At 59.8% G+C, this 19,626-nt stretch overlaps 2 protein-coding genes across 11 annotated transcripts in view; one reads left to right on the plus strand and one right to left on the minus strand.

Annotated features, from left to right (window-relative positions):
- The window catches only part of IFT140 (intraflagellar transport 140), an 86,656-nt gene that overhangs the window by 40,548 nt on the left and 26,482 nt on the right, over nt 1-19,626 (plus strand). For 5 of the 10 annotated variants that reach the window (XM_089321887.1, XM_051830267.3, XM_089321888.1 and 2 more), the window contains 2 exons: nt 1,348-1,479; nt 6,273-6,472. In XM_089321887.1, coding sequence (XP_089178013.1) covers nt 1,348-1,479; nt 6,273-6,472 — 332 coding nt within the window. Of the gene's footprint in view, nt 1-1,347; nt 1,480-6,272; nt 6,473-6,557; nt 9,827-11,163; nt 12,281-19,626 lie in introns of those variants that run through there. The other 5 variants (XM_089321889.1, XM_089321890.1, XM_089321892.1 and 2 more) reach the window with 4 other exon arrangements.
- The window catches only part of TMEM204 (transmembrane protein 204), a 17,591-nt gene continuing 7,377 nt past the window's right edge, over nt 9,413-19,626 (minus strand). Inside the window, exons 2-3 of the mRNA XM_002723807.6 lie at nt 19,567-19,626; nt 9,413-10,148 (exon numbers count right to left, since the gene is read on the minus strand). The exon at nt 19,567-19,626 is cut by the window's right edge and continues 96 nt beyond it. Coding sequence (XP_002723853.1) covers nt 9,904-10,148; nt 19,567-19,626 — 305 coding nt within the window. The 3' untranslated portion in view covers nt 9,413-9,903. The remainder of the gene's footprint in view (nt 10,149-19,566) is intronic.

The raw sequence follows: 19,626 nt of genomic DNA on the forward strand, positions 1-19,626 counted from the left end.
CACAGCCCGGGGCTCTTTGTGGCATCTTCCCTACTTCAGAGCTGAGGGGAGCATCCTTGGCCTTGTTGCTGCTGGGGTTTTTGAAATAAGAGTTTTCAAAACTGACAGGGGAGACCCTTCTTTACTTACTCTTTTAAGGTTTATGTTGTTTATTTGAAAGAATTAGAGGGAGAGCCGGAGAGAGGTCTTCCATCTGCTGGTTCACTCCCCAAATGGCTGAAAGGTCCAGAAGGACCAGTCCAAAGCCAGGAGCCAGGAGCTGCTTCCGGGTCTCTCACATGGGTGTCGGGGGCCCAGGCACTTGGGCCATCTTCTGATGCTTTCCCAGGAGCATCAACAAGGGGGCTGGATCAGAAGTGGAGCAGCCGGGACTCAGACTGGTGTCCATATGGGATGCTGGTGTTGCAGGCGGTGGCTTTACCCACTTTGCCACAGTGCTGGCCTCACTTCTAAAATTTTTATTTATTTTATTTGAAGGGCAGAGTGACACAGAGAAACGGAGAAAGAGCTTCTGTCCCCTGGTTTACTGCCTAAATGCCCACAACAGCCATAGCTAGGCTAATGTGAAACCAGGAGCCAGGAACTCTGTCCCGGTCTCCCACGTGGGTGGCAGAGCCCCAAGTACTTGGGCCGTCTTCCATTGCCTTCCCAGGGAACTGGATCAGAAGCTGAACTGAGTCAAACCCCAGGCACTCAGACGGGACGGGGGCGTCCCGCGCAGTGTCTTCGCTGCCTGCCCAGCGCCTGTCCTCGGAGCTTACAGCGGGAAGCTCTGCTGCATCTGTCCCCAGCCCAGCGTGGGTGGCCACTCTGCTACAGGAAGTCAGTCGCAGGGCCGCTAGCGCGGCACAGCCGGTGAAGCCACCACCTGTCACACAGCATCCGTATGTGCGACAGATCAAGTCCTAGCTTCTCCATTTCCAATCCGGCTCCCTGCTAATGTGCCTGGGAAGGCAGTGAATGATAACCCAAGTGCCTGGTTCCCTGCACCCACGTGGGAGACCTGGAAGAAGCTCCTGGCTCCTGACTTTGGCCTGGTCCAGCTCTGGCCATTGCGGCCTTTGAGGAGTGAGCCAACGGAACCTCTCTCTCTCTCTCTCTCTCTCTCTCTCTCTCTCTCTCTCTCTCTCTGACTCTGCCTTTCCAATAAATAAATAAATCTTTAAAAAAAGAAAAGTTTCTCAGAATGTTCCAGAGACCGTGCACAGCTGCGGCGTTTCCTTCAGGTCGACACGTTGGGTTTTCTGAAGGGGGCAGACATGAGGACCTCCGGGGGGGTGTCACCTGTGAGTGCTGTCCACAGTGGAAGATGCCAGGAAGCAAACCGGCGTTTCCGTTCTGTCGCAGGCAGAGGTGATGATTCTGTCCTTCTTCGTGTCGGAGGAACACGGCTTCCTGCTGCATGACAGCTTCCCCCTGCCTCCCAGCTGCCAGGCGCTCCTCGGGATGGAGGTGCCCCACTACTACTTCACCAGGAAGGTGCGCGTTCCCGACCCTGCACAGGTGTTGTCTGCCCCCCCCCCCTTGCCCACTACTACGTCACCAGAAAGGTGCGCGTTCCTGACCCTGCACAGGTGTTTTCTGTCCCCCCTTGCTCCTCGGGGCTCCTCCATGTCTGCAGGCCCCGAAGGCCCAGTCAGCCAGGTCGCCTGGAATCCCGGCCAGCACAAGGCCCCCCGTGTGGTTTTTAACCTCGGGGCGGGGGCAGCGGAGCCCCTGGCCGTGGCTCTGCCAGACTCGGGCCCTTGGCTTTTCTCTGGAGGCCGTCGCTGCCACTGTTCAGCTTTTCCCTCTTGTTTTTCTTGTAAATCCTACCTGCTTTTTAGTAATCACATATTCCGGTATTTACTGTAGTAAATTTAAAAACTACAAATAAAGGAATAAAGACGAGAGGCAACACAAACCCTAATCCCACCCCGAGGGCCACTGAGAAGGGGCTGCTGCCCCCCTGAGCTATGGGCACAAGCACCTCCATGTTTGTCCCTGGTTCTTGCCCCCACAGAGGCATAAACAGTGCATATGCGAGAGCGGGATTGATTTATAGGAAGTGAATGTGCCTTCCCACCTGAGTGTGGCCCACCCTGCCCAGAGGGATGCCCGGCGTGAGGGCCACGGAGCTGCCTGTGGGCGAGGATGTTGGAGAGGTCAGAGAAGGACCCTTAAGCCAGGTCCAGACGGGAGAAAGCCAGAGAGGAGTTCCCCTGTGTAGCAGTCACTTTGGTGGGGTAGGGAGTGGTCCCCTAATTGAGTACACAAACCAGGCAGGGTCGGGTGGAGTTGAGTGTGAGTGGGGCTTTCTGGGAGTTTGATGGCGCCCCTACATGGAGCTTAATTCCCGCGTGGCCGTCATGGCGTCTCCTCCTCCCTGGCTGAGCTGAGACACAGAGCAAGGAGAGAAAGCAGGCATACTGGGTGACATGGAAGGAGGGTGGAGTCGGGGTGCAGGCTGGAGGCAGGGACTGTTAGGAACACCTCCCAGCTTGACTTCCTGCCGAACCCCTGACCCCTGCCTGCTCCCCGGTGGCACCTGCAGGCCAGTCACACGGGCGTGAATGTTTTTGCTTTATTTTTGGTAGAATGGCATCATTTCAGTGTACACGTTCATGCACCCCAACTGAGTTATGTTGAACAAATTACTTTCTTTAGCTGGAACTCAGTCTCCTGTTCCCCAGCAGCCTGGTGTTGGTGTGCGGGGTGTGTGTGTGCCTGAGGCGCGACCCTGCCGAGACACAGGCCACTGCAGGCGAGGAGTAGCCGCTCCGTGTGCTCCACTGACCACGGTTCTCGCTCGAAGGAACCCTGGGGATCCCTCTGTCACATTCTCAGCCCAGAACCCCCCAGCCCCCGGGCCGCCAGCTGCTTCTGGGCTGGGCTGCCAGAAGCCCCACGGGTGCTTTCCTGCAGGCTGCATCCCTGGGGTCCGGGGTGCAGCCTTCCCTGGACGCATGGTTGTCTGTCTAAGCAGACCAGACTGAGCTGGGTCCACGTACCTGGTGTTTTTGGCTTTTCCATAAGGGTAGTAAGATCAGTTATTTTTATTTATTTATTTTTTGCTCGGGATCACCTTGGCTACTCTGGATCTTTTTTGATTTCCATATGAGTTATTTTTTAAAGATAGTTACAGAGAGTTGGAGAGGGAGAGGTGTCTTCCATCTGCTGGTTCACTCCCCAAATGGCCACAGTGGCCGGAGCTGAAATGATCTGAAGCCAGGAGCTTCTTCCAGGTCTCCTATGCAGATGCAGGGGCCCAAGGACTTGGGCCATCTTCTGCTGTTTTCCCAGGCAACAGCAGAGAGCAGGATCAAACCAGTGCCCATATAGGATGCTGGCGCTTCAGGCCAGGGCTTTAATCCTGCTATGCCACTGTGCCGGCCCCAGTAAAATCAATCTTAAAAACTCACTCCTGGAGCCGGCACTGTGGCACAGTGAGTTAATGCGCTGGCCTGAAGCGCCAGCATCCCATATGGGCACTGGTTCGTGACCCGGCTGCTTCACTTCCGATCCAGCTCTCTGCCATGGCCTGGGAAAGTAGTGGAAGACGGCCCAGGTCCTTGGGCCCCTGCACCCACGTGGGAGACCTGGAAAAACTCCTGGCTCCTGGCTTCAGATCAGCACAGCTCCAGCTGTTGCAGCCAATTGGGGAGTGAACCCCCTCCCCCTCCCCCCTCCCTCTCCCTCTCCCTCTCCCTCTCCCTCCCCTTCTCCCTCCCCCTCCCCCTCCCCCTCTCCCCCACCCTCTCTCCCTCCCCCTCCCCCTCCCCCTCCCCCTCTCCCCCACCCTCTCTCCCTCCCCCTCCCCCTCCCCCTCCCCCTCTCCCCCACCCTCTCTCCCTCCCCCTCCCCCTCTCTCCCTCTCCCTCCCCCTCTCCCTCTCCCCCTCCTCCTCCCCCTCCCCCTCTCCCTTTCCCTCTCCCCCTGTAACTCTTTTTTTAAAAAAAAACTCATTCCTTGCTTTTCTAGCTTCCTAAAGTTAGCTTGTGTTACTTTTTCAACAAAGGTGCAGGTCCGAGGAGGAGGGGGAGGGCAGACACGGTCACATGCAGCCACCCCTGCATGCCACAGGGGCTGAGGCCAACCATCCAGTCAGGGGCAGGTGGGCAGGCCCCATCCAGGCTTTCCCTGGGCTGTAATTGACTTTAATAGGATTTGCGTAAAGGGTATGGGTAGGGGAGCTGCCCCTGGTTAGTGACCATTCCTTGAGCTGGCAAATGCAGGTTTGGCTTCTGGAACTCTGCGGGAGCCTCCTGGGCAGTGAAACGAGCAAGGCCGTGGACGGACAGTTCTGATGCCCCGGTCACTGCAGAGCCGTTGAGGCTCAGCCAGCAGGGACTGGCGTGTGAGCAGTTTCTGTACAACACTCTCCTTGTGGTAAAAATCCTTACGAAGATTGAGAAAGTGGCTGTGGAGAGGGGCCCTGTGCTGTGGGTGTGAGTGCACCCTCAGGGCTGTGGAGAGGGGCCCTGTGCTGTGGGTGTGAGTGCACACAGCTGTGGAGAGGGGCCCTGTGCTGTGGGTGTGAGTGCACACTCAGGGCTGTGGAGAGGGGCCCTGTGCTGTGGGTGTGAGTGCACCCTCAGGGCTGTGGAGAGGGGCCCTGTGCTGTGGGTGTGAGTGCACACTTGGGTTCTTCCTGGAAACTGGACTACGTCATGCAGGTGTCGCAGCCTCCTTGAGTTACTGTCACGTCGCTTTCTCCCGTCTTGAAATCCCTTCCTCCTGCGTTCCGTCTGCCACTTCCCTGTGCTGCCACTTCTGCTTAGGCTGCCCACTGTGACGATGTTTGCTGGATGTCTCTGTCACTGTGTAGGGTGACCACATCTTCAGCAGAGCTCAGGGACCCGTCCCTGTCACCCTGGACATTGGACTCGAGCAGCTGTCACTTGTGTCGTCATGGAGAAGTCTCTGAGCCCCGTGTTCATGGTCTGGGGAGGGCATGACCTGTCAGCCTTTAGGGCGCTGGTGAGAAGCTGCCCCCCCGGCTGTCCTGGGGCCGGCTCTCAGAGGCCTCATCCTAGCTTCTCAGCTCTGCGGCCCACAGGTGGAGAGGGGTTGGTGAGAACACAGCACCCACTCCTGCACCATGTGGCTGCGGCTGCAGCACAGGACGGACTGGCCCCCTCTCCCAGGGCTGGGATAGGGCCCCAGCCTGGGCCGTGGCAGGGGAGAGGGCAGGATGGATGTGAGAATTCTGAGTGCTGAGCAGGGAGCTGGGTCCTCAGACCCACGCCGCAGCAGCGTCGTCTGTGGGAAGTCGGGCTGCTTGCTCACCGTTTCTGAACCCAGCAGGCAGGAGCTTGGCATGTGGGTTTGCCAACAGTTGCCTGCTCAGCGCAGAATTTGCCCAGAGCCTGCTGCCTGGCTGGTCCTGTTTTGTGTCGTGGGCCTTGCACCCTGGGCTGCCTCAGAGGCTGGGCTGTGCTCTGTACTGGGCCCTCCACACCTAGGCCTGACAAGTCCGCCTGTTTCGGAAGTGCTTCCCAGGCCGCAGTCTCTGTGTGGGAAGGGGCCGTGGGACCTGCAGCTGGCAGGCCTTCCCTTCGAGAAGTGGTGGGTCAGCAGCAGGTGTGAAGCCGGCGACGTGCCCAAGCATGGCGGTCCCCCTTCCCCGGGGTCAGAGTAGGGCAGCCAGGGCTCGGCATGGAGGTGGTGCCAGCAGACTCCTGCCTCTCTCAGGTGGGCTCAGGGCTGACGGGACGGCTGCCTCTTAGGAGCTCATATCTCAAGGTATGCCAGCTGTAGACAGACACCCAGATGAGGATATTGGCCCAGCACACTGTGTACCATGTGCTGTTCGTCAGGACCCCGTGCAACACCTCTTCTCCTTCTGGGCCCGGGAGGGGGCAGATCACTAGATTGAGGGCTCTTGAAAAGCAATGGAGTTGTTAACCCAGGTCATCGTTTGGGAAAGTTGTTAGTTGTAGGAGACCTCACAGGTACTATGCATGTCTGACTTGGTGGTCTACCACTCATGAAAAGTCTTTGTGGTTCACAGAGCGGCCTGGGAGATGGAGTATCATGTTTAACAGCTGAAGACTTGATGTCGCGTCTCACCCAGTCCCCACACGTCAGCCCTTAGTTCCCCCGGGTCTCAGCCAGAGCCAGAGCTGCAGTCGCCTGCAGTGACCCTGCGTGTCTCCGTTGCTGGGCAGGGGCTTCAAGGCCACGTCTGTCTGTGGACCTGGACTCCCTGCCTCACGATGTGGACCAAGAGCACGGGTGCGGTGTCGCCTTGTGCCTGAACTGACCGGTGAATGGGGCCCTTTGTCTTTTAGCCCGGAGAAGCAGACAAAGAAGACAGGGCGGATTCGGGATGTCACTGCACGCCCCAGGTGGTGGTCAGGAGGCCCCTGCGGGACTTTGTGGGGCTGGAGGACTGCGACAAGCCCACTCGGGACGCCGTGCTCAACTTCAGCTTCTCTGTCACGGTCGGAGACATGGATGAAGCTTTCAGATCCATCAAACTCATCAAGAGGTAAGGATTCCCCGCCCCGAGTCGTTAAGGGCACTGGGCCACCTTTTGGCCCCTCCGCTTCCTGTAGGCCTTTCTTCTAAACTAGATGACTGAATCATTGGCTGTTCGGTGACCACGTGATCGTGGGGAGCTTCGTGGTGTTCCGGCTCAGTGGAGTGCTGCCAGCATGGAGGGTGTGCTGTGCTGCACACCTGGGCATGGGAAGCCTGGAACCGGGTTCTTGGCCTCTTGGGCTGTGGTTGACTGTTCTGATTTATTTTAATGTGCTCTTGATGCTTCTTGTCAGATGCGTTACAGTTGTAGAATGTTGCCAAAACCTGTTCCTCGGGGTAATTGCTCCTGAACAGAAACATTTGATAAAGGCAAACACTGAACGTTACGGGAGGCCTGGCCATCAGCATGCTCTCGTGAGAGCAGCCGGGAGTTCTGTGTGAGAGCGTTTGGCAGATTGTAATTTACCAAGGGGAGACAAAGCGCTGAAGAGTGACGGTGACGCGGGAGGGAAGCTGTGCCTGCAGTGAGCCCTGCGCCCTTTCCGTGACGGTCTCTGTGACAGCGAGTGCGTGCCCTGTTCCGTTGTCTTCCTGAGACCGGCCAGCCCTCTGCTCCATCCAGAAAGGCCTTTCCCACACCGGCCAGGGTTCTGGAAACAAGCCAGGGAGACTTTGCAATTAGCATAAATGCGATCGCGACTGTACTGACCACATGGCCAATTTCAGCGCTGTAGTGGATATTTATTTAGCTGTGTGCATGATGCCGTGTCTTAATTACTCCATTTTTCTTTTAAAAGTTTGCAGTATTCTTTTGTTCCATTGTTCTTTTATGCTTATCGGAGGAATGACAGTAAAATCCCTTGTAAGAAAAAAGCCGAGCGGGAGGCAAGTGAGAGGAGGATGTGGGTGTCCATGGGCTGACCGTGCACGGGAAGCTGGCTGTTCCGGTGCCGCGTGCTGGGTGTCAGGAATGGCCGGTGTGCGGTGGCTTTTCAGTCATGGTTAGTTGTTGTGTTTGAAAGCACTGACCATTCACCATTGATTCTGACAGATCATTCAGACAACCGCCTGGAGCAGGGTGGGGCTCTGAGTGCTAGAGGCCTGCCCAGTGCCCTTTAACTGAGCGCCTGGCACCAGCCGGAGGGTGGAAGGCAGCAAAGCAAGACGTTACGAGGAGCAGTGGTGGCCTGGGTCTCACTCCTGGCTCCGGGCCTTACCCATCAGCACCAGTGTCAGTCTGTTCTTCTTCTTTTTTTTTTTTTTTTTTGACAGGCAGAGTGGACAGTGAGAGAGAGAGAGAGACAGAGAGAAAGGTCTTCCTTTTTGCCGTTGGTTCACCCTCCAATGGCCGCCGCGGCCGGCGCGCTGCGGCCGGCGCACCGCACTGATGCGATGCCAGGAGCCAGGTGCTTTTCCTGGTCTCCCATGGGGTGCAGGGCCCAAACACCTGGGCCATCCTCCACTGCACTCCCTGGCCACAGCAGAGGGCTGGCCTGGAAGAGGGGCAACCGGGACAGAATCCGGAGCCCCGACCGGGACTAGAACCCGGTGTGCTGGTGCCGCTAGGCGGAGGATTAGCCTAGTGAGCCGCGGCGCCGGCCAGTCTGTTCTATCAGAAGCCAGAAATGGTCCTGCCTCCCAGTGACCCAGGTCAGGCGTGGCCTAGTCAAGGGAGACGTCCAGGCTGGGAACCAAGGCCATGCTTACAGTGGTGGTTGGGCAGCCCTGAGGTCCAGGTTCTGGGCTCTGGGCCGCAGGCCAGTTTTGACCCTAGGTGCAGGTCTCAGATGTTGCCTGGCCAGGGATTGTGTCCAGTCCATTCCTGGCTTTTGTAAATGTCCGCTTGGTTCAAAGTGAAAGCAGACAGCTATTTTCTCTGTCTTAGAGACAGCTCGGCTCGTGTCCGACCTGGTCCAGGTCTGTGTTCATGGGGAGAGAGACCTGGGGATCTCTGGCATACCCCCTCCTCCAGATGCAGGGACAGCACAGCTGGTGCCCACCAAGCACTTCACCTCCGCGGAGGATACATTAAAGGCTTTTCTTGGGGGCCCAGTGCCATGGCACAGCAAGTTAAGATGCCACCTGCAATACCAGCGTGTCCTCTGAGTGCTGGTTCAAATCCCAGCTGCTCCACTTCCAAGCCAGCTCCCTGCTAATGCACCTGAGAAAGCAGCAAAAGATGGCCTAAGTGCTGAGGGCGCTGCCTCCATGACAGGAGAGCTGACGGAGCTCCTGGCTGCTGACTTTGGCCTGCTTCATCCCTGGCCGTCACACACGTTGGGGAGTGAAGCAACGATGGAACACCTCTCTTTCTTTTGTTTACTGTAACTCTGCTTTTCAGATGAATAAATCTTGAAAAGATTTGGGGGGGAGTGAACCAATTTCCTTAGAAAAAAATGTTGAGGTTTATTTCTTTATTTGAAAGACAGAGCATCAGAGAGAGGGAAGAGACGGGATCTTGCATCCACTGAGTTTACTCACAGAATGCCCACAGCGGCCAGAGCTGGGCCAGGCTGAAACGGAACCAGGAGCTCCATCCTGGTCCCCAGGTGCGCGGCAGGAGCCCAAGCACTTGGACCATCATCCTCTGCCTCCGCGGGCACGTTAGCTGGAGTGAGGTCTGGAGCAAGCAGCCAGGACCCACACCAGCACTGTGCTGTGGGTCCAGTGTGGCCGGTGGCCCTCAGCACCACAGTGCCCACCCCTCCTTGGAAATCATTCCTTACAGGCAGTAGCCTGCCTTCCTGCCCCGAGGAGGGGGCCACCGTGTCCATGGCCTTCAGAGGCCGGGGCACACGGACTTCCGAGAAACAGGAAGCGGGGCAGGTGCTCCACTGGTCTTCAGAGCTCACCTGACCCCTTCACTTGTGCCAGCCAGTGAGGACCACAGAAAGCGGATACAGTTCTTTCCCCGTGTGGCAGTGTAGACGAACAGAACACAGTTTGAGACAGTTAGGAGGCTTGCATTTATTTTAACTTAGAAAAATAATCAGGAACAGCACATACTGCCAACACAGGTCTGTCCCAAAACCATCACTGTCTGGTTATCAATCCTGATCACAAGGAATACCACGAGTGTTTCAACAAAACCTTCCTGGGTGTTTGGCTTTACCAAAGTAAATACGAGCGGGGATGCTCTCTCGGCAGATGCAGAATAAATTAACCCCAAACCAAGAGGAGAGCAGGGCAGCCACGCCACCGCCTCGCCTGTTCAGACTCCAGGGCGGATCCACCCTCCGAATGCGCCTGGCTGGGAAGCCGTGTCAGCAGTGGGTGGCACCCGTGATATATGGACATATAACATACGCATGGGTAACGTAGTGAATGTACATGTGTCCCACAGCGGCGTGCGTGGGGACCCACACCCACCCACTGCACAGGCCGTGAGGGGGCTGTTCCGTGCCGGTGGCTACTCCGGTGCAGCCTGAGTAGGGTGACTCAGCACGGGGACTCCACGTAGTCGTTGTCCAGCCCGCGGCGAAACCGCGCCGTGAGGGAGCGGCTGATGACGATGACGCGGGGCGCCATGCAGTCCTCTCTCCGGTGCAGAATGTTCCAGATGAGCATAGCGGCCGCCAGGGTGGCCAGCAGGCAGGCGCCGATGTCCAGGTAGCAAGACCAGGCCAGGCTGGTGTACGGGCCGATTCTGTAGAACGTCACCAGTCCGATGACAAGGACGAAACCTGCAGACAGAAGAGAAGTGCGCCTAGAGCCATTCTTACCCCAGAGCCTCTGGCCGGAGCCCACCCAAGGGGCCGCTCCGACTTCCTCCTGACCGTGCCCTGCTGGACTGGAGGGCGAGCCCGTTTATGTTGTCACTGGACCCTGCGTGGGCTCTCAGAGCCTTTGGGCTGAGGCTGTGGAGGGCCGGCCTGTGTCAGCTTCGTGGGCCCAGCCGTCCCTGTGGGGTGGCAGGGTCAGGCTCTTCCCTCCACCAGCACCGGCGCCGACCCCCAGACAGACCCCTAGGGATTGTGTCCAGTCCATTCCTGGCTTTTGTAAATGTCCGCTTGGTTCAAAGTGAAAGCAGACAGCTGTTTTTTCTGTCTTAGAGACAGCTCGGCTCGTGTCCGACCTGGTCCAGGTCTGTGTTCATCAGGGCTTTCTTGTCTGTAGCTTTTGCTTTCAGAGGAAATAGGGATTTCCTTTCAAGACTCGAGAGCTGAGCCTGCGTGCGGGGGCGGGGGCAGGGCTGCAGCTGGGCAGCTCCCGCTCAGTGTCTGGCCTCTTCTGTCACTTCTGCTGGGAGCTGCGGCTCCGGCACGTCCCCCCTCCCTCCTGTGCTCCTCCTTTCTCTGCAAAGTCTGGGTTCTGGGCGGGGGGCAGGGCAGCGTGTTCACCCTAGTCAGTGGTTGATCCCACGGTCACACCACTCCAGAGGTTTGCGATGACAAGTCTTGCTATTACAGGAAACGTGGGCGTCCATGCCCAGGACACGTTGTAGGCTGACAGGGCGCTTCGGTGTGGCTGAGGGATAGAACCCTGGGCGACTGGAAACCCAAGCCCCGGGGGCAGGAGGGCCTGCTGGGGACTGCCCAGGAGCCTAGCCCATGGCCAGGGGACATCAGGTAAACCAAGGCTGCACCCCTCCCAGCAGCCTCTTCTGCAGTGACCATGTCCCCACATTCTGACGTGCAGCCCAAGCGGGCCTGGATCGAACCCACTAGCACCTCTCAGACCATGTACGTCCTTCCCCAGGCTCTGCCAGGCTGAGCACCGCCATCCCCGTCTCCCCCCTGGCTGACACGCGGGTCACACTGGTCCCTCCTCAGGAGACAGCCGTGCACACCCTGTGTGGCCCCGCAGGGCGAGCAGGGAGGGAGGGTAGCAGGCCTGATCTTTGGGAACGATTGTGCACCGCAAGTTAAGCTGCCAGGACACCGGCATCCTGTATTTGGAGTACCGGCTTGAGTCCCGGCTGCTCGGCTTCCAATCCAGCTCCCTGCTGATGTGCTGAGAAGGCCGTGGAAGGTGGTCCAAGAGCTTGTGCCCTGCACCCGTGTGGGAGACCAGCATGAAGTTCCTGGCTCCTGGGTTTGGCCTGGCCCAGCTGTGACTGTTGCAGCATTCAGGAAGGGAACCAGCAAATGGAAGCTTTGCATCTCTCTCTTCCCCCGCCCTCTCCCCTTCTCTGTCCCTCTCTGAAGCTGAAGCTGTTGCAGTGGCCCCAGCCGCCGTCCCGCAGTGGCCTTCATCACTGTGGAAGCAGGAGAGCCAGCCTCCTGGGGCCTGCAGGGTCCAGCCCTCCAGAGCTCTGCTGCCTGGCACGGGGTCAGCCTGCACCACTGACGCAGAGACCCCTGGAGACTTACAGACTGTGAGGACTTGACTGGAGGAGCCCACCCTAAACCTTTTGGAGTAGCTGGAGTCGCACTGTCCCGTCAGATCACCGACGTTTGGAAGGAGAACACCGCACCAGCACAGTGCAGTGCCACACAAGATCTCTCACCCACTTGGCAGAGGGCAGTGGGGTGAGCTCTTGCACACTCAGGATGTGTGCAGCTCAGGCGCTGCCGAAATCCTGGCTAGACAGATGAGCTCCCGGCAGCCAGCAGGTGGCGTGAGCAGCGTGTCCCCCTCAGCAAGTCTGGCGGAGGAAGTCATGAGGACCAGACCTTGCCGGCCGCTTGTGGGGAAGACGGAGGGAGAAGGAAAAGCTGCAAGAACAAGGGAGTGGCCCCCGGCGCGGGAGGACGGCCGTCTCCAGGGAGGAGCTGGCTTCTCCGTGTGCGTCCTTACCGTCGCAGGAGCACATGCGTGTTTTATCAGTTCCTTTGTGTGTCACACACACAATAAAACTTTTTAAAAGACTGGAGTGCACTGAATTTTAGGTTCCCCTTTTAAGAGGCACTTCTGGGAGGGCCGTGGCTGCACAGGATGTGCTTGGAGGCTTCTAGGCCTTCGGCAGTGCCAACCTTGCCCAGGGCATTGATGCACATGACACGTGTCTCCCACAGCCGTGCCACGAACTTCACAAAACACGGATCACGTCTCCCACAGTGCTCAAAACGCCCGGGGCTCCCCGTTGCTGTAGGACATGACTGGACTCCGCGCTGCAGCCTGCCAGCCCTGCCTGGCCCCACTGCCGTGCCGCCGCGCTACCCCCGTTCCCTCCTCTCACGCGGGAAGGCCGCCCCCACTGGGCTTTTCCTTGCCTTGACCAGCCCTGGGGAGCAGTCAGCTCCCTCCTTGTCCTGGCCCTTCAGCGTTTAGAGTTGAGTGCATCCTGACCTGCCTCATGGCGCTCAGCCCTCTAGCTGTCCCTCACCTTCCTTACTTCGCCTTGGGCGGCCCGGGACTGCCCTCTGGGGAGCAGGCTCCCCGGCCTGGGGCCTCTTGGGAATTGCTGGCTGAGTGGGTACTTGTAGGCAGATCCAAGCAGAGAGCAGCAGGCCCCTCTGGCCCTGATGGAGTAGAGGCCTCACGAGCTGACACCAGGTTCGTGGGAGGCCATGTTGGCTGCCTCAGTTACCTCAGAGCTGCACAGACCTACTCACGTGCCAGGGAGTACATGGCATTGGTGGCATTGGGGTCAGTGTGCACAGATGGCTGGGGTGCCGCTGGCCTGCCCTGCGGAGCTGGCCATCTTGCTGGGGCGCCACCAAGATGGGATTCATCGCTGTGCCTGGGGGAGCCTGGGAGTGAGGCAGGGGACACCCTCCCAGGCGGGGCCTTGCCACACAGGAAACTGCAGTTAGACAGTGACCTTTGTCAAGTCCCTCAGGCCACCACGGGGAGGCCCAGCCTTGGAGCAGGGCACAGGGTGCAGGAAAGTGGCGTCCTCTGGCCCTGTGCATTCCCCAGTGTCTCAGGGCTTCCCGCCTGTGCAGTTACACTGTTTGTAAAATATTTATTTATGGGGCTGGCATTGGGGCGTAGCGGGTAAAGCCATTGCCTGTAGCACTGGCATCCCATGTGGGCACTGGTTCAAGTCCCAGCTGCTCTGCTTCTGATCCAGCTCCCTGCTAATGTGCCTGGGAAAACAGTGGAGGACGGCCCAAGTTTCCTGCACCCACGTGGGGGACCCAGAAGAAGCTCCTGGCGTCTGCCAGCCCAGCACTGGCCAGGTGCCAGGAGCTCCATATAGGTCTCCACTGTGGGAGGCCGGGGCCCAAGCACTTGGACCTCACCTGCTGCCTCCCAGGCGCGTCAGCAGGCAGCTGATAACAGGGTGAGGGTACTCCAGGTGGCGGTTTAACCTGCTGTGCCACAATGCCCACCCCACTGTTGACACTGTTGTTACTCATTAAGATCGGTATCCTATGTTTTTGAAAACAGAGCAGGCTATTTTAATCATTTTATCCTATTTATTACTTTACCACCATGGCTAGCTGTTTCGCTGACCGTGAACCCAGGCTAAGCTTTCGGAGCACACGCCAGCCTCTGAGGGCCACTGCTCATGTAGGATGAAAGTAGGGGCCGATGCTGTGGGTAGCCAGGAAGCTGCCGCTGCAACACTGGCATCCGTATTGGCGCTGGTTCCCGCCCCATCTGCTCCATTTCCAATCCAGCTCCTTCCTAATGGCCTGGGAAAGGCTGGGCTCCTGCCACCCACGTGGGAGACCTGGATGAAGCTCCTGCCTTTGGCCTGGCCCAGCCCTGGCTGTTGTGGCCATCTGGGGAGTGAACCGGAGGATAGAAGATCCTCCCCCAGCCCAACTCTGTGCCTTTCAAATAAATCTTTGAAGACGAAAATCTGAAAGGCTGCTCTGAGCACAGCACATGGATGAGAGAAGGCGGGCGCAGACCACAGGGTGTGGCCACCTCCTCCTCAGCTGCAGGTGAGCAGGGTGCCGCGAGGAAGGACCAGGCGCAGATAAACGTGGAGCCCGACATCCGGCGACTGCTTATAAAGCAGAACAGCTCGAGCCAGGCCGCCGCCTCGCTTGTCAGCCTTGAGGGCTGCTGTCAAAGACGCGGCGAGAAGCGGCTCTGGCCAGGGGCGGGGCACGGCTCTGGGTGTCACGCTGCTCCAGCTTGGGGCGCGTCCGCACGCCGTGCCTCGCTGGGCACTTTCCTCCCTGTGCAGTGGACAGGAAAATCCCGTGTGTATCTTGCACGAAAACAGTTAAAATTTCCCATTTGCATTACTTCCTGTTTTGCTTTGGTTCAGCTTGGAACGCAGGTAGACCGAGAAGGGGCTGGTGAATGAACCTTCGTGCTCACCAGTGAGACCTGGAGCCCCCAGAACCTGGGGAAAAGTGGGCACACGGCGGGGTTGTGCTGGTGGGGCTGCCCAGGGACAGGTGTGGGAGACACGGCTGGCACTGCAGCAGAGCGGCTGTGAGCTGGGGAGGCGTGTTCTGAGGGGTCTTCCCGTGTTCCACGTGCAGGTGGTGGAAAAACCAAACACGGGAAGCAGAGCGCACGGCGTCTGCCCGCTGCCTCCTGGCGTGGCCGGACGGCCACACCGTGCCGGGGTCACTGTTCAGAAACACAAGTAGCCTCCTCCTCTCCTGAACTTCTGTCCGTGGGGAGCTAGGAAGGGGACGCAGGCCAGGCTGGCTTGGCTCTGACTTAACATTCTGCCGCCGCCTTTGCCCTGAGGTCCCACCTCCCACAGCTCTGCGGCGACATGAAGCCGTCGCCAGGACACAGCCCTGGGAGCAGGAGTTGGAGCAAACACTGGATCCTACACAGGGAATCGGTTCCATGTTGGTGGAGCTCAGTCGCCAAAGCAAACAGTCTCTTCCTGTGCGCCGGCCGCGGGCGTGTGAATTACAGCTCAGCCGGCACAGTGCCCCCTTCCTCTTGCGTTTCCTTCCTGCCCGCTTCCTGGGGCTCCGGCTGCTGTCACAAGGCCTTCCTTTCTGAGTGACCGTCAGACACACACGCACACACACAGGCAGCATCAGTGGAGAGACCCTGGGGCTGACCCCGGCTGCCTTTCCTAAGGCCGCTCTCCAGCGAGGGAGTTGCTGGGGCCACAGAGCTGCGTGGCTGCCTCGCCGCGCCTGCAGAGACAGCGGCCACTGGCCTCTCGCCGCCCGTGCTGGGCGTTTCCCCGCACTTGTAGGCAGTCAGATGGTGGTGGTGGACGGCATTCTCCCTTGAGGGAGAGGTTTGAGGGGACAGCGGGAGGCAGTGCGAGCCCGACGTGGAAGAGGGTGGGTTGGAAGGAGGCCAGCAGGTGCAGGTCAGGTACAGACTGAAGCTTGGGCCGTGGGTGCCAGAGACGAGTGATCCAGACCAGGCAAGTGCTGGTTGATTTTAAAAGTCAAGGCCTTCTGTATTCCCAGGAGAAGATCCCCACCTGAGACAGAATCCACCCGTTCAGCAAGTGCCACTTCAGCAGATGTCGATCAGCCTCCTGAGCACGTGGGGCTGACGGACTCACCCCGCGAGGGCGCTGAGGCCACAGGTTCATCTTAGCCTGTGTGCGCGTCGCAGCGGCCCCGGCTGCAGACGGGAAGCGAGGGCGTGAGGCCAGGGAGGCTGTGGGTGGCTTTGGACCCACGTCCTCAGTGAGTTCCAGCCTTCAAGTTGCTGTGCCGGAGCTTGTGAGGCCGCGAGTCGTGAGGAGTGAGCTGGCTGGGCGGGAGGCACTCCAGCCTGGATCCTGTGCCTTGTGTCCATCAGGCTCTGGTGCCCCTGAGCTGTCACGTGCCAGGCTGGACCAGCCCAACTGCGGGCGTTCGGGAAGCGGACGAGGGCAAGCTCGTCCACTTGCGAGAACCAGGGCTCTGAGGCGAGCACCAGGCGCGGGCCTGCAGTTAGCTTCCGCAGAGAGACTTGCAAATCAGCTCTTTGTTGGAGAATGTCCCCGGGGGAAGCCACATGCCCCAAGAAGGCAACTCAGACTGAGGCAGATCCCTCGACACCTGCAAGCCAGCTGTGCTCCCACGTCCCTGGGTCGCTAGGAGACAGGTTGGCGCAGCCTAAGGCACCACTTCTAGGGCCCCTGATGTAGTGCGTGGGATTTTGGGGGCTGTACGCCACCATTTCCCAAAACGTGGGTTCTAAGAATTACAGGCATAATGGGGATGGAAAAGGGACATTTTTAAAGGCGGAAGCGGGCTCTGGCCACCTAGTGTGGAGTGGCTGGGAGAGGACACCCACACCAGCAGGTCCACTCGCTGGTTACAGACCCTTTCTCACTGCCCTCCAACCCCCTTCTGGGATGGTGAGCACATGGCTGGGAGCCAGGGCAGCAACCAGGCTCCCGTGGCCGTGGGTGCTGTGCAGAGGGGCGTGGTCTGCTGCTCCCATGGGGGCTACCAGATTGACTGATAGATGGGGTGTGCCCTGGAAGGGCCTCAGGAGGGAGAGACAGGAGGCCTGGCCACTCCATCCCTGCTGTGGCACCAGCTCACCGAGAGGAGGGGAGGAATGACGGCCGGGAGTGGCCCAGAGCCGCTGCCCGCTCACCGGAGGACCAGTCAGAACCTCTGGCCTGGCCGCCCGCCCCTGGGGACCCGGCAGGTGCTGCTGCTTCCCCGCTTGTCCCGGGGAGGGCTCGGGGTTCGTGCGAGGCCTTGGGACAAGAGACAGGAGTGCCTTCATCTTTAAGGTAAAATGAAGTTAGGCTTGGAAAGTCCTGCAGAGAAAGCGGAACGCCTTTTGCAGGTGGCGGCCTGTGTTACCCGGAGGGAAGCCTGTGACAGGGCTGGCGTTGGTGGATTTGGCCCCCAAACGGCGATGGCACACAGTTCCCCGCTCCCAAAAGTCACCACAGCCTGGGGGCGTGAGGGGCTCCTCTGACAAACCGGGCAGGCACTGAGGTCGGCTCGGTGCCCAGAGGCATCCGCGGCTTGACGCAGCCCAGCCCCACCTCCCCGGAGGAAGGGAGGCCCCATTCCGTGCCGGCTTCCAGGCCCTCGAGCAATGCCCTTCTCCAGCCCAGGAAGCTAGACGGACAGCACGTCCCACGCCCTGGGGCCGCAGGGGCCACGTTGGAGCTGCCCCGTCTGTGCCCAGCGCAGGCTGCACATCCCCACCTCGCGGGGCTGGGCCCAGGGCTCGAGGCCGCTTGCACAACAGGTAATAGCAGGCGTTTCCTCGTCCTGTGACAGGACATCCCGGCGCCCCGCAGTCTCCCCCTGGCTGTCTAAAACAGACCCGGGCACAGGAAAGAACCCGCTCTAAAATTAGCCGCGCGATAGAAGAAAGGCGCACAGCCGCCCTCCGTACTGTTTGTCAATGAAGCAGGCCTAAACGGGCCGCTGCATTTCCTCTGTGGCCAAACAGACCCCGAGGGGGGAGGCGCGGAGCAGCAGCCCGGGCCCCGCCCGCGCCGCGCTCCTGCTTCTGGCCTCTCGCGCCGGCCTCCACCTGTCCGACAGCTTGCGCAGGGCTGGGTCTGACCACTGCAGAGGTGGCGCTGGCCTCGAAGCAGTCAGGAGAGGGGAGCCCGGGCCTGCTCGCCTCACACCCTGCTTCCCAGGACGGGTCCTCAGACAGCTCCAGTTCCACAGGGAGACTCCCTCAGCCCAGTCTTCTGAAAAGCTGTGGAGACGTGTCTTGTCCTGAGGTCCCAGCCTGCAGGACGTGAGCCGCCGTCTGAGCCAGGAGAGGCGGGGGTGCCTGCACGACCACCTTGCTGGAAGGAGTCCCCTTCAGAATCGACAGCTGTCACTGCTGCTGCTCTTACGTCACTGGACTACCTTCTTCAAACCCAGCTTCCCCATTCACGCTTTCCAGATCTTCCGTTTCCGTCTTTAAGGGGTGGCGCGCCGGCCGGTCACGTGCGACGGGAGGGTATTGAGTAAGAAAGGGGAGCAGCGTTGCTCTGTGCCGTGGCCCCGGGGTCGGCAGAGGGCAAGGTGGTAGCTTCCGTAAACCTGTGACGTTGCTGGGGACATCCACAGTCGCGGAGCGGATGGGGCAGAACTGACCCTCGAGCTCCCCCGTCTCGTGGTTCTCGAAGCGGTCAGGAGCGGGCAGCTATTACCCTGTGCCGTTTTGCAGTTAGGTAAACTGAGACTCAAGCTCACGTCGGTAGTGACAGATGCCGGTGCACCTCCAGTTTCTGCCACACCCATCCGTGCCCTCCTGCCAAGGAGAGACGCCGCAGTTCCCCCTTCCGACCTCTGACCCGGCGCGGCAGGACTCACTCAGGGTCACACCCCTGCCCGTTCTACATAGCGCTCCGAGAGCCCCGCTTCCTGACTCCCACCTGGCGCTTTCCAGCACGGGACCGCCCGCCACAGCCTCTCAGCCACTCTGGAAATGGCGTATCCCAAGGAAGACAAGGGCCCAGGCCCATTATTCCTCGAGAGATTTGCTTCGGACTTCTTGCCACTTCCTCCTGGGGACCGCGCACTCACGCAGGGAAAGGCATTGTCGGCTGGGATCTCGCCACACCTGTGCTCGGGGCTGCCGTTCCCCACCCCACCCCGCATCTGGGGTCCCAGGGCAGCACGTGATGGAGGAAAACCAAGCAGACCCTCCGCCCGCGGGGTCACAGCTGGACAGCTGCCACAACTCGTCTAGAGCACCCCAGGTTCCCCAGTTCCACACCACCTCCCCTCTCTCCCTGGAGGGACCATGAGGCGTCCCCCATGGGGGTGGGCCCCAGGGCCTCCCCTCTGATGCCACGTGGTGGCTCAGGGGCCACGGACCTTGCTGTGGCCTTGCTGTCTGTGTCTGCATTCATCCAGGACGTGGCGTGCATGCGCCTGCATGTGCGCGCCTGACTGTCCACGCGGGCCTGTGGCACATTAGCCTGTGTACCTCGCCCTGTGCTGCTCACCAGAAGGGGCCCAGGAAGCTGGACGGACAGCACGTCCCGTGCCCTGGGGCCGCAGGGGCCACGTTGGAGCTGCCCCGTCTGTGCCCAGCGCAGGCTGCATCAGTGCCAGGGCAGGAGCATGAGCAGTGGTGGCAAAGCGCACACCGTGTGTGCCAGCGCTGTGGGGAACGTGGGAGGGGTGCGGCGGGTGTGTCCTCCGTGGCTCTGGGCTCTCTGTGTGCCTCTTCTGGGTACAGTGATGTGGAAGTTCGGCCCGTGGTGAACCCTGCAGCCCCTCAGGCCTGGTCCGCCATGGCCACACTTGGAAGTGAACCCTGCACCCCCTCCTGGGCCCCCAGTGCCAGGCGGGAGCCCAGGGGCCCTGTGTCCTGATGGCGGCGCGGGGCAGCCTCTGCCTGCCCGGTACTTACTTGCCAGCTGGAAGGCAGCAGCCATGGCCTCCTCCCAGCACTGGGAGTCGGGCGACATCA

Source organism: Oryctolagus cuniculus, chromosome 19 (genome assembly GCF_051225735.1).
Source record: "Oryctolagus cuniculus isolate XC-2025 breed Fujian yellow rabbit chromosome 19, ASM5122573v1, whole genome shotgun sequence".
Taxonomy (NCBI): Eukaryota; Metazoa; Chordata; class Mammalia; order Lagomorpha; family Leporidae; genus Oryctolagus; species Oryctolagus cuniculus.